The sequence below is a fragment of the Erigeron canadensis genome, chromosome 2 (genome assembly GCF_010389155.1).
Source record: "Erigeron canadensis isolate Cc75 chromosome 2, C_canadensis_v1, whole genome shotgun sequence".
Taxonomy (NCBI): Eukaryota; Viridiplantae; Streptophyta; class Magnoliopsida; order Asterales; family Asteraceae; genus Erigeron; species Erigeron canadensis.
In genome coordinates, this window is record NC_057762.1 from 4,321,426 (window position 1) to 4,347,236 (window position 25,811).

The window sequence follows — 25,811 nt, forward strand, 5'->3', positions numbered from 1 at the left end:
TAAGTGCCTTGGTGTTATTAAGTTGTACATCTTCATATGGCTGGGGGCAATATGATTTAGGTGTGTTGGTATCCTGTGATTGAGTTGGTAAATTAAACAAGTTAATTATGTGAAGGAGTCGTAATTAGTAAACTATACAAATTAAGTAACTTAAACCACCTCAAAAAGTATATCATCGGCCAAGACGTCATCACACGATTGACTCTTATATGTAAATACAGATTTTGTACGAGTGTCGACTCGATCAACTCTACTCTCAAGCTGATTAACTTTTTCGGCCATCTCATCTATACTTGAACGTGACACCGATAAATTTTGCAGCTCGTTCAAATTGTTCGAGTAGTCAACCTCTTGGTCTTTTTTCTCTATGTGATTCTGCATATATAAATTCAAGAAAATAAAGGATACACGTAATAAGCAAATTCATAAACCAAAAATAATTGTAGCAAACCTGATGTAGTTCTAGCAACTCGTCTATTTTGTGCCAATCATCGTCTTCATCCTCATCTTCATTGTTTAAAAGGTCAAGATCGACACAATCTCTAGCTTTATGGTACTCGTTGACCTTCAAATAATGGTTTTTTCATGCACATAATTACATACTTTTGTTATTTGTTCAATTTTAAAATAATAAAGTTACCTGAACTTTCTGCTCAATTACTAGTACACGGTTCTTCAAGCTCAGCATATCCGCTTGTATCTCTTTGCTAACCGCTTGCATCTCTTTGCTAATTGACTCCAATGCGAGTAGCCGCTCCTCAACGGTAACTACTTTTGGTCTCATTACTGGTGGCGGATGGACACCATGATCCCCATGATCCCTTACTGGTGGCGGATGGACACCATGATCCCCATGATCCCTTATTGGTGGTGGATGGAGACCATAATCCCATTAAAAAATCTTGTACTAGATATGTACCATTCTTGCGCACGTTCTCTATCCTTGGGCCGTATGGGATGTATTGGTGGGTTAAGCTACAAAGTCAATTTATTTTGGCAATCAGTAACATATCAAGTTATATGAACATATATATGTGTAACGAGTTACAATCAAGTTATTTAGTGGCAAACAGATTATAAAGTTTCAAATATATAGAGATTAAGTAGAATATTACATTATTAATGCTACTTAGTAATGGTGATGCATCCTCATTCACATGAAATGTGGATTGCTTTCTCCAAGCAAGGGCTCTTGGGATGAAGGCGTAGTCATGCTCCCAACAACGCACATGTGCTGCAAAAGTCTCTAAAATCCAAATCTACGATAAAGTATATATTAACACATTAGAAAAAAAAATAAATATAAGTATGTAAATTAGAAACTTTGTTATGGAACTTTTATTGTATCACCTTAAACGCCCATATAAATCCACCAAAAGTAAACTTTGGCGTTGTAGGAGGTTCCGCCTTTAACACTCTATTAGCCATTCTGTTGAAAATCCCCGTTTCTTATGCATCCATACGTGGTGGACCAGACATACGAACCCCAAGGACAAGCATTCCATGCATTTATATCCTTGACAATTCTTAGTATATTGTTTCGTATCTCATCCGTTAAATATCTGCTCTAAACATATGACTAAGCATACACGTATGACATTTTCATCACTCAAATCATCAAATCGCTCACTATGAAACAAACTTGTAAAGTCGTATAAGGTAACCGAGGGACCCTCCGCATGTCTAAAAACTCGGTCCCGAAATGGATTTTCACCTTGTAAATATGGCGCCCAATCCATTGGTTCGAATGGTAAAGCAGTAATCAAACAAAACTGCTCACGACCAAATTCTAGGTTAAACCCACTAACATTGTATATCAATGGTTGGTTTTCCTCGTGAACATCTAGGTTTATTGGGATTTGAGTTTGGAGTATCAAGTTAACTAATGCTGGTTCATTGTCTGTATACGGAATATCTAACCAATGACCAAAACAAGTCCCTCTAAACATTAGATCTCTATTTTGATTTTTTCCGAACTTATCCTTTATGAGAGCAAGAAAACTTATCTTGCTCCTGATTGTCAGATCAGCCGTATAAAAAACCTGTTGATAAAAAAAGAAAACTCATATATACAAGTATAACTAAAAACACTCCCTTTCATATACACATATACAATTCAATGATAAAGAATTTATAGAAGGTAATAATCTTTTATTTGTTTCAGAAAAGTCATGAAGTTTTTAGTATTTTGCGGAAAGGTGTTAAACCGGATGTTTATTTGTTTACGACTGGGATTAAGGCCTTGTGTATAGATGGGAGGATTAAAGACGCTATGATTATGTTATCTGAGATGGAGAAAGCTGGCGTTTTGCCTTATGTTGTTACATATAATAATATCATTCATGGTCTTTGCAACAGGCGCGATTTGGAAGAAGCTTTTAGAATAAAAGAGAAAATGGTCAAGAAAGGTGTGACACCTAGTCTTATAACATATAGTACATTTATTAATGTTTTGATTGAGATGACAACAAATGGGCTTGTTCCAAATGAAACAACATTTACGGAATTTAACTACACAAAAAAAAGTTTTGTATACCTGATTTGTGTTTGCCAACGGGACATTTCCAGCCATTGGAATTGATAAACAGCTCGACCCTTTATGACTCCTACAAGAACCCCACCCTCAACAACCCCATACCTGATGAAATATCACAAGTCAAAAGGCAACGCGATGTTTATTTCTTGAATGATACAACACTCCGAGATCAGCCGAAATACTAGTGCTGCCAGCCCAAGTTCACGCCCTAAAGACGAGCAGTACAATATTGTTCAAAAATCGAATTTCACATGGTTTAGGGTTTTTTCAGAAAAAGTAAAGAATAAAGAGATTAACACAATTTAAATCTGTGTTAAAGGTGTGTTTTTTCTGATTTTAATGACTGATTGAACAATAAAAAGGGTGGATTTGGAGTATAAATTTTTTTGAATATGAGAGTTATGATCCTGGAGGTGTTTGAGGGAAGAGAGAGGGAAAACAAAAGGAATATGGTGGGGAACGTGGGGGAATAGTTGGGTTTGCAGGGAGTCAACAGGTGGTGTGTTTTCATTGGAGCTGTTCAATCCGTGGTATGTAGACTTAAAACACACGAGTATATTGTTCAAATCAGTTATTTTAAAAAAGTGAGTCTAAAGTATAAATAGGGGTTTTATTTTGTTTATTTAGGTAAATATCCCAATAATAAGTGTATCATAGAAACTTAAGTAATGTGAACATGTTTATATCCATGATAACTATATCATCATATTAAAACAAGTAATGAAATGTATGTGTAGAGTTGTTTTACAAAATTTTAATTATGACCGATTCAATTGATCTTCGTTTCCTTCAAACTTTAAAGCAAACTCTATACAATATCCCCAAACTTTGTAATCTCTTTAAGCCTTACATAATATACCGTCCTCCTCTGTATCTCACATTCACGAACTCCAAACAATAATAGTAACTTTTCACTGCCAAAAATGACAATCATTTTGTGTATATCACCTTGTCAAATATGACCATCAACTAGGGGTGTTCAAAGTCAGATATCCGAAGTTTCGGAATATCCGAAATTTCAGATAGTAGATTTCAATATCAGAACATATATCAGAATCTCGGATATTCGAAATTCGGATATCCGAACTATCCGAATTTTAAGGAATATATATATTTTTTCGGATAATGATTATAAATTTCTTGGATAGTTTTGGAAAATATCGGATAGTTTCGGATATTTTTGGATATTAAATAATAAAATATTGATTTTTTTAAATAAGGTATTCGAATATCCGAAATATCCGAAATATTTATTACCGCGGTTAATCGAACCGAACCGAATTTTGTTATATACCTACATATAATCATATATATGTATATTTACACATATATGTATTACATGAATACATCATTTACATATTTATTTAGCTAAATTTTTGTATTTGTTGCCTAAAATATTAACAATTTTACTAACTTTATTTCACAATCTATGATTAATTTTGAATATTCTAAGTAATTTTTATATATAATATATATATACACTCTTTTTTTAAAAAAAGTTGTTAACTTTGTTTAAAATATTTATCTAAAATATTAATACTATCATATAAAAGACATTTTAAGTAGTAAATCATGATATTCATAAATAGAAACTTGCATTTCATAAATAAAACATTTGAAAAAGTTAATTCAATATTAAATGTAATGTATATTTATTTATAAAACAAAATACTAATTTAGTTAAATGTCTATTATAGATAGAAAAAATTAATTAATACAATGTAAATTGATTATTATAATTGAAAACTTAAACTTTATATTAATATAACCTTAATAAATGGTTAACCGAAAATGAAACCGAAATTAACCAACTTTTTCAGGTAACTGAAATTAACGGTTCAAAATTTCTAGTTAACCAAACCGAACCAAAACCCGAAAAACAGTTCGAAATTTCTAGCTAACCGAACCGAATTGTTTACCACCCGATAAAAACTTTGTTTTTTTTCTTTCTGATATAACACGTGCTTTCATCATCCTCCCTTTTCCGAATTCCCTTTTATTATTAAATTTAAATTTGAATAAAAACGAAAACAAAAATCATTCATCCGCTTTCCGGCGAAACAAAAACCAAGTCCTAATATTCCGATCTCCGTCCAGTGTCAGGTATTCAATGCTAAAATATGCTTTCGGCAATAATTAATAATTAAATAGTTTCCATTTTTGCAGATTGATTATTTAATTTAGAATTGTTGTGATCAAATTGTGTGTAATTGAAGAAGACGATGAGTGAGGTGTTTGAAGGTTACGAACGTCAATACTGTGAGCTTTCTGCCGCATTGTCCAAAAAGTCTACATCCACCTCTCTTCTCGATGGAGGTACATCCTTTTTTTTTTTTTTTTCTCTCAATTATATATATTCTTGTTAATTTATAATAATGTGGCTATAGATACATGAGGACATAATATAAGAAGGATAAAAAAAACTCCCAATACCTACTGTCTATTGGGGCGGTTAAGATATAGACAACTTTACTTCTACTACAGGACCCATGTCCTCTGTATTCAGATGCAAAAGTGTTAACCACTTGATCCAAACCTTGCTTGTTAAGACTTGAGATATATATATATATATATATTGATATAATAATAATTAGAATTATTATTATTCCATCAATTCCCCTATCGATTGAGATTATTAGGTTGAGTTTAGTTATTAAAAACTTCTTTGATTTTCACATTCTCAAGAAAATGAAAAGAGCATTTTATCTCTAGAAAACTAATGAAAATTTTGAAAATGTGTTAGTTGTCAAGTGAAAAACACGCGGAGCTTTCAGTGTTTCTAATGTGAAAAATAATTCGAAAAATTAAAAATGAGTTTTCCATGGTAGAGTTATAAAGTAGAAAATTCAGTTTTCTGTTTTCATGAAATTTCTTTTTGGGAAAAACCACATCTGAACTCGTTTTCTATTTGTTATGTCTCCCTTGATAGTTTTTCTAGAAAACACTCTTGGTTTTCTACAACTAAACACACCCTACGTAGTTGGATATTCAGGCTCGTTTGAAGATAAGTTTGTGTATCTTCTTACGAGGTTGAAGATAATGCATTCAAAGGGAGCTTTTTATTTAGTAAAGGAGAATTATACCTCCTGCCGATTGTTGTAACTACAATCTTTGTGTTGTTCAAGTAATCGCGGTCTAAATGGAAAATGGCTTATCCAAACTCTTTTTGTGTGGCTTTGCCCGTTTGGTTGATGTGATATGACTGTCTACGTCATACCTCCCCTGTGGTTTGGGATGTTGTCAAACCGTGTAGACATCTCTCTACCCTTGGGTAGGGATATGACTGACTACGGCATACCTCCCCCATACCACGCATACCAGCTTGATTGGATATTGTTGATGCTGTTGTATTATTAAACCATGGACTGGGCCATATTGATCATTAAATCCCTATTTATAGCTTTAGTTGGTGCAGTTTTTTGAGACCGTTGGACATCTTGCTATATCATTGAAGTTTCTAACAATAATTATATCGGATTCTTATCCTTATAGGAGCAGATGCTTCTAATACGTAGCAAACATAAGTAATTAATAGATGCATTCCAGTATAAACAGACCAAAATTTCCGACCATACTGGAATTTTTTGGACATGATTTTAAAAAAAAAAAAGAGAAGAGCCTATGTTTTTGTTCTTTTCATTTGATCATTATCTTTCTGTGGTTTTTGAGGATGGAGATATTCTTCTGTTTATTTTTAATGCAAAAGAAGAGTAATTGTGTTTGAACGAAAACTGGATATATCTTGTGAATGGTCTATTGTGTTTTTTTCGTTGTTTTTCTTTATTATTTTCCTTCTAAGGATGAAGATGCACTTTTATTCACATGCAGAGCAGAAGAAACAGAAACTGTCTGAAATAAAAGTTGGACTCGATGAAGCGGAATCTCTGGTACTGTATTGTTCTGTTATTACTAAATTGTTTCTCATAAATGTGTCACAGACTGATTTAATCATGGCTTATTACCCCAGATAAGGAAAATGGACCTTGAGGCGAGAAGCCTGCAGCCAAATGTGAAGGCTGTACTCCTTGCCAAGCTTAGGGAATACAAATCTGATTTGAATAATTTGAAAAGTGAAGTTAAACGAATTACATCAACCAATTTAAATCAGGCTTCGCGGGATGAGTTGTTGGAATCAGGAATGGCAGATGCTGCGTCGGTAAGGTTATTAATCTTGTTTGTCACTTATAGGCCTCCACTGACCCCACCCCAAAACAATCTAAAACTTATAGGTAGCGTTTTGTTAAATTTAAGTGAAGAGAGGGTACTATTGTCATTCGGAAATTTTTTTACTGTTGATCTCTTCAAAAGTAAAGCTTTGAACATGTCAAAAAGGTTCCAATTTTATAACAAGTAATTAGGTAAGTTATAAGAGGGCAAAGTTGTAGAGCTATTAAAAACTAATCAAAAACTGCTTGACTAGATTTTTATACATGCTGGTGTCACAGGTTTCAGCAGATCAAAAAGGAAGACTACTTATGTCGACAGAAAGATTAAATAAAACCAGTGATAGAGTCAGGGACAGTAGAAAGACGATGCTGCAAACTGAAGAGCTCGCGGTTTCAGTTCTTCAAGATCTTAACCAACAACGACAGTCTCTCTTGCATGCCCATCGAACAGTATGTCATATAATGGCATTCACATTATCTCATTTAGATGCAATATTCTCTCATGCCATGCAACAGGGTTATATTTTCTGCTATCTGCCCTAGCTAGATGTGATAATTTGTCCCGGTTCGGTTGGCTGGAAAATGGAAACACTCTTTTTGTCGAAAAATGTTTTAAATAAATAATCAGAGTCCAGTATGATTAGAAAACCACAATAATACCCAATCCAGCTGGTGTGCGGGGTATGGGAGAAATATGATGTAGACAATAAAATTACCCTTTGGCTTCTTTAGCTAATATATTTTTTGTACCCGTTGGACATATTCCCGGACTGTGTTGTTTATTTAGTAAACGGGTTGAAATTGCCACCTCTAGGCCGCTACCTCAGGGAATGGAATACACGTGTGCCCAACTGGCTTTTTGTGAGATTTTGTGTCTATGAACAAAGAACATCATCACCTGATGGACATATTTTCACACAAGTGGCTTGAGTTTGCCTCCTCAAGAGAATGCCCTGCCTTACTTCGCTTTTTTGGTCCTGTATAACCTGAATGCTGAAGTTAATTTGTCTTTTTGCAGCTTAATGGAGTTGATGAAAACATAAGCAAGAGTAAAAAGATCATGACCAACATGTCAAGAAGGATGAGCAGGAATAAGTGGATCATCGGTTCCATCGTTGCAGTACTCGTGCTTGCCATCATTTTGATTCTTTACTTCAAGTTGAAGAATTAGCCTTTCAAGTATAACTGTTCTTTTTGATACTCGAGTATTTATCAACACCCTTGTTGGTTTTTATTATTGCGGCGTGTGTGCTCTTCATCGTGGATTTGTGATATAGGATTTAATTTAAAACCAAAAAAGCTGAAAAGATGGGAGTCTATCTCTGCATCTCTTATGCATTTTACATTGTTGTGAGAGAGGGAGTGGATCATAATCTAAGAGCATTGTATTTCGGATAAATTTTTTCATAATGGAAGAAGTTGCTGTTGATATTAAGATCTCCTGAATTCCAGGTGTTATGTTTTTTGCTCTTTGCTAACACTACACAAGTGCTTGTTGATTGCTAAGTTTCATAAATAACATTTGAAAGTATCTATTGGGTCAATCATTATTATCCATTTTAGCCTGGAAACTGAACAAAATGTCTTTCTAGGCGATGTTCAAATAATCTCTTATATTATTCTGTTATGCAAAGTACAGGGAAAATAAGAGGAACACAACATTTTTACAGGTTCTTTACACACAATTATCTCTGCACAGAAAAATGGTGAATCCCGACCAGTCTGCAATCATGCTAGCTCAAACTAGTTTCATCGCCCGTTCTGTCTTGAATCTGCTATAATCAGCAAGCAGACTACCATTCACTTTGTCCTTCATGTTCTCCACTAGTCGCTTCAACACCTATTATCATCAAAACATTCATTATCTGCAACGTATTTAAGAAATCATATGTAGGCATATGTATTGAAGGACGTCTAACCGTCTCTGCTACATCTCTGCGAACATCCTCTGGTATCAAAGAAAGCACGGGAGGTAAATCAAACGTTATACTCATAGTTAATTGACCTTTAAGCCGACTCTTGTTTCCTTGTCTAAAAGGATACAACGCCCCTTTAACTCCAAGAGAGAACTCAGACGGCTTGACAATATCTTCTAACCCAAGAAGCTCCCATCGTATCTGAAAAACTATAACGCATTAAGAAACTAGATCGACTATGGGAAAGGCCGAGTAGAGCAAGTAGCTAGAAAGCTCACAATGTCAAGATCAAGAACTTTGGTGATTTGGGGCGGAACTCCGGTGGGGTAATCATACCCACCCGTTTTACATCTTAACCGCATATCGACCACTGGATTACAGGTCAAGAAAAAGAAGTGTATAGGTAACATATGTACTCTCCATTCTTCCTGTCATAACATATAAACGTAAATATTGAGTAATAATAATTGAACAAGATATATACATAATATAAGGGATTAGTTTCCTGGAATGTAACTATCTTTGACCGAATGTCTATAGTAGAAAAAAACTAAAGTTATGTATATTCTATGTAAGCAACTAGAAATGTAAGAAAACATGCGTGGCAACCATATACAGGTGTCACTTGTCAGATTGTAATTAGTTGAAACGAAATTCTTACATACAATAAACATTATTTCAAAGTTGTTTACATACGATACACAGAACTTTAGTTATTTCCTACTATAGACATTCGTTCAAAGTTTCTTGCATTCGAGGGAACTAATCCCCATAATATAATAAATACATACATGATTAAGTTGTTGGCTTCGACGTTTATCAGGAAATATGGCTTTGAATACTCTTGGTTTATCCTCTAAATACTCATCAAACGAAGCCTGTGGGGAATTAAATTAAACTAACGATTATATAATTGTTAATATATATAGGAAAATATTTGTATGTATAGGACGTACGTGAGGGGATTCGTAGAGGTAAATATCAGTAGCAATTCTTGAAGAATAAGTAGCAGCTGAGGAGGAAACCTTGCAACATATTCTCGATTTTGATAATGAACAAAATTGATTTCTTTTAGGCCAGCTATTATTATTCTGTTTTAAAACTGGAGTTGCGGTGGGGTGGTGATGTGTGATTTTAATCATTTTATGGTGGAAGTTGCATGATGATAATGATGATGATGATTTTAGTACGGGCAGTAGCGCCATCTATTTATTTAATTTAATTAATTAATTATTATTATTATTATAGGAGATGTATATTGTATATTGTGTAATGTAGAAATGAAATTGAATGAATATTAGCTAGGAGTAGGAGGATGAAATGGATGGATGATTTGGGTGACGACTACCGGGGAATCAGGTGGAGACTGACCCACCCAAGCATTAAACGTTATCTTGAAAGTGAATTTCGTGGTGGCGACTTATTAGTGGATCTGGAGGATTTGACGTTACCAAGTGTGACCCAAGTAATCTCCCTTTTAAAAAACGACAATAATTACCTCTAATAATTTGGTTTTGCTAAGCGCATTATTAACAGGGCAGTATTTAAGATACATTATGGATACATTTTTATATGAAAACTATAAAAAAAATTTATGCACGTTAAACATCAATTTCCTAATTTTTATAATAAATAAAACAGTTTTGCTAACTTGTCCCGAACAAATGTGCAACAAATGCATGTTCTTTTCTTAACCGGGTCTAGTCGCAAGGAGCCTTATTTTCTCATAAATTTTTCTCATGTTTAACTTTTAACTTATTTGAAGGTGACCCCATATGTATTTAATTACCACTTATATCGGTCCTGGGTGAGTGAAATCGATGGGGTTTCTATAACGCAAACCCGTTTAGACAATCATGATAGACCTCCCAAGTAATTCACACCTAAAAAAGAAATCTCACTATTGATACTTCTACTATATTCATACATTTACTGTTGTAAAACTTGTATATATTTATAGCACACTTAGTAACAATATAACACTTTCGACACTACAACACTTTCGATTTTCGAAACATTATGATTGTTTCATTATCTTTAGTTTGGTTGTTGAAACGTTATAAGTATTTGGTTTTCATGGTCTATTTGGAGTGATAAACAAGGTCTTTAAATGTAATCCTTCGACCTTTCAAAAAAAAAATGTAATCCTTCGAACATCTTGCAAAAGTTCCTTTTTTTTTTTAATTAATAAAAATGGACTGTTAAATAAAAGGGAAAACGAAAGAAAAGATAAACAGAAATAGCGATACCTAGTCTATCGCTTCGGACGCTTCCTAATGCATAGTGGTTTGTTATAATGAGGATGTAAAACATTTGGTTTGATTGAAATAAATCGTACCAAAAAGTGTTGTTTTGTCTGGATCGTTGAAGATATTTATTTGTTATATCTTCACAATTCTATTTTATAATTGAATATAAATAGATAATTAACTAACTTATATAAGTCTGAAACCAGTACCATAAACTGGATACACCAAAACATTTGAAATAAATCACAGCACACCCCACCTCAAAATAAATCTAGATCTACAAAAAGACGGCAAACACACCAACTAGAACACCGAAACACTTGCACCACAAAAAGCCATAAATTTACACACAACTCAACGAAAAAACAGCCTTCTATAAATATATTCAACAAAGAGGAATACCATACTATAAAATTATAAAAAACTAAATTTGAGCGATCGTGGCAAGCCATACAACCTATCAATAGCTAAAAGTGGCACACAAGACCTTTACCGTAAGCAATAGGTATACCACATTGCAACATCTTACTATAATTCTCAAATACAATGGTGTGTAAACAAGAATCATCTTGACGTTTACAAAAGATGCAACAAAATACATACCGTTTATCTCCTTCCAAGAAAATACACTATAGAGTATAAAGTTTGAAGTCCCAATCCTTTTACAACAAGTATAAGGTTAATCACCAATAAAAAAGACAAGACTAATACACCATATGTCATTCACCAGTTTAACAGCTATACCAGTTTGACAAAACTCGTCTTCACTCTCTGAAGTAATGATTATTATAAAAACTGTAAGAAAATCTTACATGTGAAGCCATAAGTGCAAAGGTTCCAACATAGGACATAAGTAATCCACCCTCGGGATGTTTTGTGAGCTGCTAATTTTCGGACAAATAGCTGTCAAACTGCTTAACCATCTTAGTTATTCATCAACGGATGAATGACTAAACTTCCTTTTGACTATTGGTAATTAATCCATAAGTAAATGTAAAGCAACATGCAACTTTGCTTATGCTAGTAAGTGTGTATGCTACGCGGAAAAAGGTACCCGAAGAGCCATTCTTTGTGCTAGCCAAGGTCTATCAGGGTTTGGGTCAATGAAAGTATGCATTAGGAATTGGTTGGCTTCTTCATCAACTAGTTCTCTCGCCCATGTTACACGTTGATCCTGGCAACTCCCTGGACCAAAACATCTGTGCATTGTTTGTCGATCATGAAACCCTCTGATTAATCAGCAATATCTTATAATACCAATAGCTGAGAAATATAAACATAACATGCATAGATACCTGTACTCATAAAAGCAAGCAGATCTCTCGTTCTCGGCTTTTCCCCAGTTATTCCAACCATGATGCTTAATACATGCATCCATGTAAGTGTATGCAAAAACCACCCTTCCAAAAGGTCCCCATGGCCGCCCTAGATATGCGTATTGTGTCCCTCCATTACCTGTTATGACACACCTGCATCAACACAGATGCCAGTTATTTGTCATGGTCTATCATATCATAGCCCAAATGCATAGATACTTCTGCAAAGTTATATGAAAAGTGGGTAATTCAAAACGATCTGAACACATATGATAGTTATTTGGCCTGGTCTATTATATCATAGCCCAAATGCAATGTGCTTGCGCAAAGTGACGAGAAAAGTTAGCAATTGACACAATCAAAAGACGTATGCTAGTTATTTGCCATGGTCTATCATATCATTTCCCAAATGCATACGTACTTATGCTAAGTTCGTAATTGAACACAATCTGAATAAACTTAAGACATGACAAAAGATAGTTGACTGCAAACCTTAAAAATACATAGCCAGTTGTCTCTTGAGAAGATTTTCGACTTTGGGCTGTGATGTAACCACCTGATTTACAATGTATGTGACAATGTTCCAGCAAAGCAGTGCTATTTCCGAAAATGAAATCCACACTACCCTCGATATAACAATCTTTCAAATATTGCTTCCCATAATGCAGATAAAGGGTATCCTGCCACACACAAAAAAAAAAGATCAGAACTTTCTATAATCCTACTTATAATGCTGATATAAACATGCCAATAACAGAGTGCCCTTACTAATGGTAAGCTCAAGAATAAGGGATCCACTTTTAATAACAACTTACCAAACTGATTACCAGGAAATAAAGTACTTACCTGCCAACCAAGAAATCTGCAATTGTAGAAAGCACAACGATCAGCTGTTACTCTCATAGCCACAGCCTGCCCAGAGCCCTGAATAAAAGAGTTGGTAAACAAGCAGAAGGTTGACATCGCAGTTTCAGTCACGTTATAAGAAATGAAGGAAAAAAACCTCAGGGGCAGAGTTTTCAAATGTGATATTTTCAGCAATGAAGTCCTCCCCTTCAACAATGGTAGTACCACATCCAAATGTTCCAGTCCCAATAAGTCGTGCTGGCTGTGCATAGATAGGTTACATGAGCATATTAAACTGGCACAAATTGGTAACTCTGTGATTTTATTTGTAAGAAACATCTACTTCGTACAACTAGTTGCAATATATAACAAGAACAATCACTTCAAAGAATTCTTTTAACATGCAATCTATCTTCAGCTTTTTTGAAGAATTATTTTTTTTGAAAGCAGTTGAAACTGAAAGTAGTTTGTATTCAACAATGCGTTTAAAATTGTGTTTTAGTGAATTAGCCCATTGCTAATTTAATTAAACATTTATACGTGATATGCGCTCTTGAGTATATGGATAATATGCCAGGAAGTGCTTTAAGTGCATTTAGTTGCAGCTAATTTTCTTTACTTTCAGGAAACCGAAGTATCTATGGTAGAATACAACTACTGAAACTTCCCAAAAAACCAACAAAACTGTTCAGTTGTTATTGTTTACCGATTTTGAAAACACAAGAAACCTTCTAAAACAGTAGACAGCTAGAAAGTCCGTTTGCAAAAACTCAGTCAATCTATATCTATCTATACTTTATAATATAAAGCAAAATTTGGGTTTTTGTTGATTTTTACGTTTTAACTTTTAACATTGAATTTTAAGTTTCACCAATTCATGAAAATCACATTACATCAGTAACCTAAACCACTCGCCGCCACCACTAATCGCCGCCACGCGCCGTCGCCATTACATCCCCACCACCGCCGCTACTGTCGCACGCCACCACCACCCGTCATTGCCACTGCCGCATCGCGCGGGTACCGTTCTAGTACCCAAATAGTGGCTTTCCTCAATTCAGTGGAATATTTTCCTATCTTTCTAGTATTTTCTAAAAATTGTGCCCTTTTCTTTCCAACTAACTTTGGGAGTGCATATTTCAGCCGCGTATAACTTAGAAAGACTGAAGTACTTCACTATTGCATTTTACGAGAAAAAAACCATTCATTTTCAACATTCAGGAAAAATGTTGTACATGGCGGTTGATCATGAATTTCAGGGGGACATTTTATATAATTATAATAATATACGAACATTTCCTGCGTGTTAACGCAAAATCCTAAATTTAAACACAAACACCCTTCTTCATTCTTTCCAAAAAAAAAAAAAATTTGAACTACACCGCAAAACAAAACCCTAAAATAAACCCCATCAAAAAATCAAATACAAACTTTATCTTTGATAAGTCTCATACAAAATAATACTAAAAATAAATAAATAATTGTAATTAATAATTAATAAAGGGGACCAACCTGATGATGATCAATTTTGGTGGCAGTATTGTTCCAAGTAACAACAGTAACTTCAGGGGACAACCCAGCAATGGTGATAAGGTTTTTGGTCTTGGGTATATACAGAGGCTGTTTGTATATCCCTGGTGACAAACGAATCACGGTGCGACACGTGTTGGAAAAGGGAACAGTGTCCACTGCTTCTTGTAATGTCCGGTGGTTTCCTGTTCCATCTTGTGACACCGTTATTACTCTCGCCATTTTTTTATTGGTCTCACTAGTTAACTAAATCAATTATTCTTTGTAGTGGTTTTTTTATAATATATAGATATAGATATAGATATATATAGTGTGAGAGATGTTAATGATTGATTGATTGTGAAATAAAAGAAGAAATAAAGCTGGAATTTATTTATCAGTCAAGGGAGGAAGGAAGGATTGTTGATTGATGGAGGGCAGCTTTGCTGAAAGTGAGTAGATTTTTTCTCTATTAAAGGATTTAACTGTTTTAACAGTGGTAAAACAGGCCGAGGTAAAAAAAATAATAAAAAAAAAGGTTTGCTAAATACAGCCCTTGGGCTGTGTCTAAGGTGCATAAATTGTTTGTATATTTATCATGAAAATCAGGGGACAGACTTTTAATATGGAAGGTACAAGTTTTTTTATGCACGTTTTCAAAAAAAACAAAAATTACGGTTTTGTTTTATCACACGTTTTCGATTTATACTATAAAATTTTGATCAAGACACCTAGTCCTCAACTAATTTCGTCAATTACCAAGTTAAAGCCATAAACAAGTTCACAATACATACACCAAGTGTATACACCAAAAAGGGAATTAATACACCATTAGCAAAACAAACCAAAATATTAGCTAACCAAACTCAAAAAAATTGAACCCACTCCAACCTCCCACATCAAAATTTTATATCTGGATTGGCTTAAAGTCTAAATTTAATCCATGACTATACTCACAAAACGTGTTGTTGAATTAAAAATGAGATTATTCTTTTTTCTTCTATATACACCAAATCGAAGAATATAATTGACTTATCGGAAGTAAATTTTATATTTTAACTAGTATGGTACCAGCGCAATGCGTCGGTGGTAGGGGCGACTGTTGGTAGTTGAGACGGTGTTAAGTAGTGTAGATAATTGATGTAAAAGTAGTTAATGTGAAGGGTTAGTAAAGATATTGTAAATAATAAAAGACAAATAGTATAATTTTATTATTAAGAGTATATTGGTCAATTCCATATCCAATTGATGCAACTTTAACATCGATGGTGTAATCACATCTTTATAAGATAGTCTAGATAAACACTTTAATTTGGTTTGGAATTTTTTATATACATAAATGAGATAAATGATGTGGATTGTAGTTAGGTGGAATGATGAAAATTTTAATATAAGATTTATATCAATAGTGATTCAAAAAATAAGTTTGGATCTTAATTTTTAATTTTAGTAAAATTTTAATATAAGACTTGTATCAATAGTCAAGATTCAAAAATCAAGTTTGAATCTTAATTTTTTATTTTAGTCTAAGGGTTAGAAACTTTCCAACTTTCTTGACCTTTTTAGTCGAAGGGTTAGAAAACTTTCAAGTTTACTTACAAAGTTATATAACTTTAAATAAACTTTATCCAATGTGTATATATATATACATAGATATCCGATCTCTATAAATCTTGTAAAAAATCTTATACTCATATTGTGAAAAGGTAACCAAAATTAACCGTCTCAAAGTTTTATATAAGTGGAATTTGAAATATGTCTTGAATCTAATCGATCAGTCCAGTTAAGAATCAAGATTATTGATATACTACAGCTATGTTTGGCACAAGCTTTTTAAAAAGGTTTTTAAGAGCTTTAACTTTTTACTTTAAACTAAAAGCTCCTAAAATATTAAAAACTTTGTTTGAATTCAACTAGCTTTAGCTTTTATTTGAAAGAAAAAACTCCAAAATGAAACGATAGTTGAAGTAGCGTTTCAGGAGATTTAGCTTTTCGATTAAGTTTTTACTCTTTAAAAGTTACATAAATGCCTCTTAAAGTCACAACTACAGCTACCATACCAAACACTTTTAATAAATAAAAGCAACAGCTTACAGCTACAATTAAAAGCTACAACTTATAGCTTCAACTAAAAGATACAGCTACTTTTGACAAACACATCTTACGTGTCATACTGAATAGTTTATTAGTGGGTACCAAAAAATTTAAGGCATCAATATTACAGTAGACTTGAAGGTTTAGATTTTGAGCTATATACCTTTATAGAATTTGTATTCTACTCACACCATTATTGATTTTTGCATCTAACTTTTTTTTTTTAACAGCACAAAATGAACTATTATTTAAGTTTTTTTGTTTATTTTAATTAGTATTTTAATAAACCAGACCCTCAAGTTTAATCTTGTTAGTGGCCCAAAATAAACCTTGAGCCAACATCACGTACGTGCATCTACTATTTAAAAAAAAACAATAAAATAAAACAATGTACGTGCATCTATTGTCATTTCGATGTCGACTTAAAGTAAAAGGAATATTATTGTATTTATACTCACTCATTTTATTTATTTATTTATTTATATATATTTTTTTAAAAGGCAGTAACGGATAAATGGCTAACACCCCCCACGCGGATGCGCTCACGTCGGTTCATCTCCTGGCAATGCCCTAAAGGGTTTGCTCCTCATGTGTTAGATGAGTATAACATTGCTAAGACCCCCTCACCACATTTGCATGTGACAGGATCCAAACCTGAGACCTCCCAAGAGGAAATCACTTTGTGGAAAACCCCCTCATTTTATTTGAAGCTACAAAATAACTATATGTATATGTCCCTGACTCGTTTCCTACAAATAACACGAATTAAAAAAAAAAAAAATTTGGTTCATTAATCCGATTTTAAACTATATATTATGACCATAATGCATTAACAAAACACCTTCTATATTGAACCATATTCCCTTAATTTGATTAATAATAAGAACCATTTTTCTTAAGCTCGCCTAAACAATAGGTAGCATGCATTCGTTTGATTTTTTCAATCCATAGCATTTCACAATTTAATGGACGTGTAAGATATATAGATCTCCACCACAATAACCAAAGTAACCCAGCAATTTCGTCAACAATCGACTGGTCACGCATGCTTTAAGCAAATTAATTAGCGATATCTATCATAACATGTTCATATTTTTACAAACTTATATATACATTATTATAGCGACCCCTTGTATTGTTTATATTTCAATTGTAAAAGACCAAATTAAACATGTCGTATTACCCGAAAGGCCACCAATACAACCCCAATGACGATGAAGATGTTGACGATTTTGACGAGCATGATCCAACCCCATACGGAGGTGGATACGATCTAGCACTCACCTATGGCCGCCCTCTTCCTCCGTCCGAGGAAATATGTCACCCTCCCTGTTCCTCGGGTTCCTCTGGCAGCTACGGCTCCAAGCCCCACGGTAGTGGATCGGGTTATGGAAGGAGGAATGATGGTCAGTACCCTGCTTCTGGATACGGGGATGAGACGGAGCACGATGGTCGTTATGGAGGAGGGGGGTGTGGGTCAGAGTATGGGTCAGGGCATCCTAGGAGAAATGAAACTGACGAATATGGTGGGGCACATAAAACATTTGGGCACTCGGATCATACTTATCGTACACATGATAATGCTGACGATGACAATAGGAGAAATATGTATGGTAGGCAGAACAATGACGATGATGATGACAATGATCGAAAACCTAGGTATGGTAGGAGAAATGACGACTATGACGACAATGATGGTCAGAGACCTAGGTACGGAAAGCGTAATGATGACGACGAAGACGACGATAGCCGTGGTTATCGTCGGCGGCCTACACATGTAAGTTTAAATTTGTATCATATATATGGATAACTTATATTTTTTCGTTTATACATCAACGTTAAATCAACGCTTCTAAATGAATTACTCCCTCCGTCCCATTTTAATTGTCATATTTTGACTGTCAAGTCTTTTTCTTCTGATTTTGATCGTAAAATATTTTTGTTTGTGTTATATATTAGTTGATAAAAGTTATATCAATGAAAAATATATTTAAAACTCAATCAATTGATATATGTTATATCAAGTGTTATATAACACAAACAAATATATTTGTGGTCAAAGTTGAGAGAACAAGACTCAAAAAGTCAAACTAGGACACTTAATATGGGACGGAGGGAGGACATACTAATTATTACTCCAACCGACATAGTCCTTCATTTTTTTATATATTTTTTTTGTAAAGTTAGTTTCGATTTAAACGTGTTAGAGGCAATTTTAACCAGCCCATTGCTGGACCTCCAACCCTCTCCTCATAAAAAATACCTTGAGAACTCAGGACTCGAACTCGAGACCTTGGGAAAAATTCACCTCCGAGACCCACATAATGGATTTAGAACATATCTCTGGCCAACCCACCTAAGTGGAGTTGGTTAAATCCTTCATTATTTAATCTTTTAAAACTTAATTAAATATAATAATAATAAATAATTAAATATAATAAGATAAAAACATTATATAATTACATCAAAAATAAACATTACAAACGTAGACACGGGCCTTAAGATTACGAAATAGCTCGACATAAATAATAAGACAAACATAAAGCTAACTGTATACGAGTATTATCTATAGACTGGATTCACAACTTTTTTTTTAAAATGTGTATTTCGACTCAGACATGGTTAAAGGTAATTTTAACCAACAATCGTTGGACCTCACGAGAAACTGAGCATACGCTATAGTCTCTCAACCCCTCCTCCTTGTGGAAATTCCTAGATGGGAAACCCAAGGATTGTGTCAGCCGAAGCTCGAACGCACAGGCTTGAAAGAAAACCCACCGGGGCCCCACATAGTGGAAAATGTAAATACCCCTGGCCACTGGGGTTTAAGCTAGTGGTTGACCGGATTCACAACTATTCACAACTATTGAATACGGTACGTGTAACATACATAAATTTAACATTGGCTTATTAAATTTTCGCAGGGAGATGACGATGATGATGATGAGCGGAGGAATCGGCATCATCACCGTAGACACCATAATGATGATGAATATTAATTAATTGAACATCAATTACCGGAGTTCTTTTATACGATCGACATGAATTTAATTAGTACCGAATTGAATAATAACCTTTGCATTCGTGCATTTGGCCTAAAAATGGTCTTTGCTTAATTTGGGTCATGTAGGACCATTACTTATCGTTCAATTGTAATAATATTTGTGGGTTTCAACATAAATCCCAAAACTTCTTTTTGGCAGGACTTGTGTTTTATTAACGAACTAGCTAATCAATCCGGATTCAATTCGGGTAGTTAAAAACATGTTTTTATTATAAATACAAGATAAAAGTATTTGTAATAGGTGAACTTTGATGTTAATATTATTGAATTTAATACAACTTTGAACATAAAAATCATTTGAAAGATTTAAAATGCCGATACATTTTGTATACTTGAAACTTTTGGAAATTTGAATTAGTATACATATAAAAGTGGTTTAAAAAAAAAACGGAGAGTCGACAAGATTAAGATGCATGTACAATTACTAATAAAAGAACCATACTTGCGAATTGAGATGATGCGGGTCAAAAATACGTGAGAGAAAATAATACGTGAAAATTACATGGTAAAATTGGAAAGGAAGGAAATGAAATAAAAAAAAATTATTAAATTAAAAAGAAATACTTTTGTTATATGACATCATCTATTTTAAAAATAAGGTGTATAGAAAATTTTTAGTTTGCCACATCAACTTTTTACTAAAAATATATTTTGAAAACAATTCTCTTTTATTTATAATAGAGATTGCTCTTTTTATATTTGGAAGTGATCTATACACCACCAGATTTTGACCGTACACTACCAAACATGTTATATAATATTGTACAGTACAACACTCTAAAGCACATTTGGTGGTGCACGGTTAGAAGGTGCCTTATGTACTCGTCCTTTTGTTAGTCACTCTATCAGGGATGAGCCAACGCCACGGTGTTGGACTCGCCCCTGCTTCGTCCACCGGCCGTTCGTTCCCCCATGCACGAATGAAAGCTGCTGTGTTTTTTTTTTAAAAAAAAAAACTTTCAGATTTACACTTTTGGTCCCTTAAAGTTTAAATTCCTAAAAACATGTTTAATCTTTTGACAAGTTCAACCTTTTTATTCATCATTTTATTTCTTAATCATACCTTTAATGACACAACAATTTAAATAAAGTCATTTTATTAATAACAAAATACATTACATAAACTAAGAACACATTATATAATAAAAACATATTACATAATAAAAACGCATTAAATAATAAAAACGTGTTACGGTTAATTAACTACTCACGACGATCCTCTAGTGACATACTTCCTATGTCATGGTGAGCGTTTCGGTCGAGCCACCATAGGTCATGTGGCGGCATTCTGACATCTTCGATGGTTTTGTCTTCGCCGCAATTATCATGGTACGATTTGGCCCAAGTACACTGGTCTCCCAACGTGTGACCGGCATCAAAGACATCCTTGATTGCAGGCTTGATCCTCATAATCTCCTCCTTCAGAAAATAGCAGTATTGCTATTCATGCTTCGACATCGCATGGTTTGGCGCCTGTAATTCCTTCAACATGCCTTCGCAATGTCGCCTTTTCTCCCTTAAACCTTCCATAATCCCAGATTTTTCTGTTTGAATGGGGGTGTCTTCTTTGATATCATCCATGATTAGTGTCTTCATCTCATCCACAGTCATGCAAGGTCGGTGAACGTTGTTTGATGATGATGTCATTTGGATATGAAGAGTGAAATAGAAATTGAAAGAGTGCAATGGAAATTGAAATGAATTTGGGATGTCCTTGTTATGCTGGAATCGTGTTTATATAGCCAAATAAATAAGTAGCTGTTTAGGGACTAAATATGTAAATATATTTGAAATTTGAACGTTGGAGGGACTTAAAATGTAAATAAGTTTGAAATTTGAACGTTGGAGGGACTAGTAATGTAAATAAATTCGAAATTTGAACGTTGGAGGAGTGTTGTTTACTTTATTTACATATAGTATCTTCTTCATCAAACATTTCAGACCAAAAAAACAATACAGATCAAACATTTATATATTTCTATCATCCAAATGGCTTCTTCATCAAATATCACTTTTCCAAAACCACCATTGACTGTCAATCAGGTGGAGGACAGTATGGTGGCCGATATTCTAGACCACGTAACATTTCAAAAGGAAATGGTGGCAATTATGCATAAGTTAAATGACAAAAAGAAATGGTGCCGTCAACAAATTTCTACTTTACATGCAAGAGAATGTTTTGAGCTTGAGTTTCAGTATATAGATTACTTGCAAGGAAAGATCGACAACCTCCAAAAAGCGATTGAACAACCTGACAGTACGGCTTTCGCATTGAGGAGCGGAACAAATCAGCGGAATGTCAATATCAAATGGTTTAATTATTGTTAATGTCTTTTTATTTTCATGTAGCCTTGATTTCTAAGTACATTAGTTATTTTAATTTCTAGCCTTTCTACTTTGTTTTTAAAAATAAAATTGTATGTGTTTTTTGTTTGTATTTTATTTTTAATGTGAACAAAATTATGTGTGTTATTTAGTTTAAGTTAAATATTGGAGGGATTGAAAGTGTAAAGTTGGATAAAGTGTAGAATTAAATAAAAAGTGGGTCAAAGACTAGTCCTGGGTATAGGGTTGGATTTAGGGGGATTAATCCTTGGATGATTTTTTGCTGATGTGACGCTGATTAGGACTAGTCCTCCTGAGAATGAGTCTAGGCATAAGGCAGCTCCTTAAAAACAAGCGGTGTACAGATCATCTTCAATCTATATTGTTCAAGGTTTAATTATGGGTTTAAGTCTTGAATCTTGAGTAAAAACATATCATTATGGATTAATTAATACAATTTCACTTTTGCTAATGACTAACAAGTTTTGTTATTGTTCATGATAACATAATAATTTGATAAACATTCACTACAAGTTCCTTTATAATTTTTTTACGTAATTCACAAGTATAACCATTTCTAAAAAAAAAAAAGAAAAAATTCACTACAAGAGATAAGACCATCCCATCAATAGTTTGTTTGTTTAAGTCGTTCACACATATATAATATAAAAAATTAAAAAGATTCTTAAAACACCTCCAAACAAATCGGTCCAACAATCAAGTCGGATGATATTATAATAAAAGCTTTCTCCTAGCATATATGTAGTAGTATGATTTTTCTGACAGTAGCTATATATTTAATAGATTTCTTAATTCTTTTTTAATATTTTAATGGTTTTGAGTGGTGTTGAATTTTATTTGATGGAGTGTAAAAGTGAATTTATTTAAAAATATATATTTTTTGGTTGGGTTGTGAACAGGAGTGTAAAAATTAAATTTAGTTGGGTTGAATAAATATAAAAGATAAATTAATGAATAGCATTGTTGGATTAGGTTGTGAATGAGGTTTTTTTGCGACTTTAACGAAATTAATAATGTTGTCATTAAGGAGTCACTAAACGACAAAAAAACTTACTTTTTTGACTTTGAAAGTCAATTTACAAGCTGAAGACAATAATCATCGCGGAACGTACGTTATATTTTCTATTTTAGGAAGGAATTTTTTTTGTTTGACAAAAAGTAAACTTAACAATTATAGAATAATTCTATGTCTCTATGTACAATTACGGATTGAATAGACGCAAATAAGAAATTAACAGAACGTTAAGAAATTTCAGAGATGCATGGTACATAAGAGATCGAATAAAACAGGCAATCGACTAATAACCTCCACACTGATTTACCTCTCTAGCTAGCTCTATATATATATCGACCATTATAATACCATGACTTACCAAAGTCGATATTCCTATAACTGTGACCAATCCGTACGTGTTAAAAAACAAAAAGGAAAGACAAACTTATTGTCGATGAATTGACTCTAAATTTACGCTTTTAACTAATTAAACGTAATAATTTCTAGTAGTAGAACCAATTATCAAAGGGGTCGACGACATCAAGACCGTAATCAAAACCAACTTGTTGAACCAAAGGCTGATGAACCGATGTAATTGGTTTTAGTTCGGCAACTGATGAAACATTATTAGCTTCAAGGAAAGCAATTTCGGCTTGAGCTTTTGCTAGTTGGCTTTGTGCTAATTGAATTTGTGTATACAATGAAGAGATTATTCCAACACATCCGTACACCGGGTCTTCAATTCTACATTTTGCCTCACAATACAATGCATCCATTGTATCCGCACGTAGTTTCACCGGTGTTTCCTTCATACGTATATAAACAAAATCATTCATTATCAACCAAATAATACACAAAAAAAAATAATAATAATAAATAAAAAATCATGGCGCGTATTCGTTTTAAGTTACAAAAGTTGATTTTTTTTTTTAATGTAAAAACCATCAACTAAGTAAGTACATATACAAAATTACTATGTCTATACATATGTATACACATACCTCGAGCATCTTGCCAATGTTGCTAGCACCATAAATTTTATGTACAAAAGCAAATCTTTGAGGGTTATTGTTAGGAAAGTAAGGAGCAAAAATGCAATCGCGAGGACAACGACGTCTGAAATACTTGCAAGCCGCACATCGAGTTGCTTTAGTCATGGCTAAGTCAAGTGTTGTTTTTTTGTGAAATGTATCTAGTTTAGAGAAAATCTTGACTGAATCCAAGGCTACTAGTGTCAAGATCTTGAAGAAATCCAATTGAAGATTTGGTTTGATCGATGAATCGATCTTTTTGTAGTAGCATTGAAAAGTAACGGCTAGATATATATTTTTATAAATTTTGGTGTAATAAGGAAAGAATTTAGGGAATTAACCAATTTGGGTATGAAGTAATTAATGTAATTAGTCTTTTGTGTGAAAGGTTCCATATTTGGCTTCTAACGGTTATCATTTTATTCCTTAAGTTTAGTGTTGTCGTACCTTAAATTTATGAATTTGCGTTGGACATGTTTACATTTTGGATATAGATTTGTACTTAATTTGTCTAACTATTAAAGCTTGCATATCATAATAACAGCCCTCACATCAACCCTTTTTTTTTTTTCCTTTTTCTTTTTTACCATTAACACTCACATTTCATAAAGAATTCGAACGACTATCAGGAAAAAAATAAAGATACTGTTTGGGTAACTTAAATATCCACCTGTTTATTAGCTAAATGACAATTGGTGAATACAATACATCCAGTGGTTTTTGGTGGATTTATGTAACTTTGATGTGTAAAGATGGGATATGTGTTTAGAATGAATAAGTGAGAGATAGTATGAAAATAAATCGAGAGATATTTATCCAATAATAAAAAAGTTTGTCATGTAATGGTATAACCATTGATCACGTCTATACAATAAATGTTGCCCAAAGAAAAAGTATAAGTCAAATAAACTATAATTAATGTTCAAAAAAATAAACTATAATTACGCCTAAATTATGAAGTTGAGCATCGATCTATAATTTAGACAAAGAAAAGGTTGACCCTTTAAAATAAAAAGTTTGACAAGCTGAAAGACGAAACTTAAAGAAGTAGTAGTAGGTAAAATTAAAAGCGCGCGGTTGAACTCCACCAAAAAAAACAAAAACAAAAACAAATGAATGGAAAAAACCCCGACATTTGAAAGTTTTGGGTCGGATCAGGGCAACTTAGCCGGTCACGGGTCGGATTTTGAGATAATTATCGGGTTTTTTAATTTTATTTTAGGGGCGGGATTAGGGCGTGCTTACCCCACCGATCCCAATAGTTAATATATATAGATTTAGGGCTTAGCATAGCTGTTGTTGATTGCAACATTTTTTGGCTGCAGCAAGGTAAAAATCAGGGGGCTCTGTGTATGTTTATAAAGTAAAAAGGTTAGTTTATAAAATAAAGCTAAAATTTTCTTCCTAGCTGCATATTTTATGGCTGCAGTTTACCGCATATTTTATTTTCTCATAAATTTAATGCCAAAAAGAAGTAAACACCTTGTGAGAATTGAAAATTATGGGTTTATCACTTAGGGCATTAGGACACTTTATTATTAAAACATAACATATCATAAATAAAAACACAATACTACATTTAAAAACTAGAAAAAGAAAAATACACTTCTAACATTATTTTTAAAACTAAATCACACAACATACTAAATTAAATCTTCAATCAATAGTGGTTGAAAAGCTGAGTCATCGAGGTATGACAAATCTAGACCCGATACATGCTCTGTAAGATCATACCGCAGACGAT

General features: G+C 33.4%; 5 protein-coding genes across 7 annotated transcripts; 2 read left to right on the plus strand and 3 right to left on the minus strand.

The window, feature by feature from the left end:
* Positions 1-4,529: 4,529 nt before the first annotated feature.
* LOC122588764 (vesicle transport v-SNARE 11-like) lies at positions 4,530-8,137 on the plus strand. Of its 3 annotated transcripts, none has more exons than XM_043760958.1 (6): positions 4,530-4,639; positions 4,756-4,852; positions 6,365-6,423; positions 6,504-6,692; positions 6,982-7,152; positions 7,721-8,137. In XM_043760958.1, the coding sequence occupies exons 2-6, from the start codon at positions 4,759-4,761 to the stop codon at positions 7,871-7,873; spliced, it is 666 nt and encodes a 221-aa protein (XP_043616893.1). In that variant the 5' UTR covers positions 4,530-4,639; positions 4,756-4,758; the 3' UTR covers positions 7,874-8,137. The 3 variants fall into 3 exon arrangements, with proteins under 3 accessions (XP_043616893.1, XP_043616892.1, XP_043616891.1); XM_043760957.1 differs by having other exon boundaries at positions 4,531-4,639; positions 4,753-4,852; XM_043760956.1 differs by having other exon boundaries at positions 4,535-4,639; positions 4,703-4,852.
* Positions 8,138-8,287: 150 nt separating this feature from the next.
* Positions 8,288-9,839, minus strand: LOC122588763. Its single transcript, XM_043760955.1, has 5 exons — positions 9,575-9,839; positions 9,410-9,496; positions 8,897-9,046; positions 8,622-8,819; positions 8,288-8,542 (listed from the first exon to the last, which is right to left on the minus strand). Exons 1-5 carry the CDS (start codon positions 9,821-9,823, stop codon positions 8,441-8,443), a joined length of 786 nt encoding a protein of 261 aa, XP_043616890.1. The 5' UTR covers positions 9,824-9,839; the 3' UTR covers positions 8,288-8,440.
* A 1,516-nt stretch (positions 9,840-11,355) lies between these two features.
* LOC122588693 (pectinesterase 31-like) lies at positions 11,356-14,976 on the minus strand. The gene is made up of 6 exons (XM_043760862.1): positions 14,542-14,976; positions 13,187-13,291; positions 13,030-13,107; positions 12,676-12,863; positions 12,163-12,336; positions 11,356-12,066 (listed from the first exon to the last, which is right to left on the minus strand). The coding sequence occupies exons 1-6, from the start codon at positions 14,779-14,781 to the stop codon at positions 11,904-11,906; spliced, it is 948 nt and encodes a 315-aa protein (XP_043616797.1). The 5' UTR covers positions 14,782-14,976; the 3' UTR covers positions 11,356-11,903.
* Positions 14,977-17,750: 2,774 nt separating this feature from the next.
* On the plus strand, positions 17,751-19,667 carry LOC122587554 (uncharacterized protein At5g39570-like). The gene is made up of 3 exons (XM_043759736.1): positions 17,751-18,409; positions 19,349-19,507; positions 19,557-19,667. The coding sequence occupies exons 1-3, from the start codon at positions 17,804-17,806 to the stop codon at positions 19,629-19,631; spliced, it is 840 nt and encodes a 279-aa protein (XP_043615671.1). The 5' UTR covers positions 17,751-17,803; the 3' UTR covers positions 19,632-19,667.
* Positions 19,668-23,539: 3,872 nt separating this feature from the next.
* Positions 23,540-24,193, minus strand: LOC122587555 (LOB domain-containing protein 24-like). Its single transcript, XM_043759737.1, has 2 exons — positions 24,038-24,193; positions 23,540-23,842 (listed from the first exon to the last, which is right to left on the minus strand). Exons 1-2 carry the CDS (start codon positions 24,191-24,193, stop codon positions 23,540-23,542), a joined length of 459 nt encoding a protein of 152 aa, XP_043615672.1.
* Positions 24,194-25,811: the final 1,618 nt, after the last annotated feature.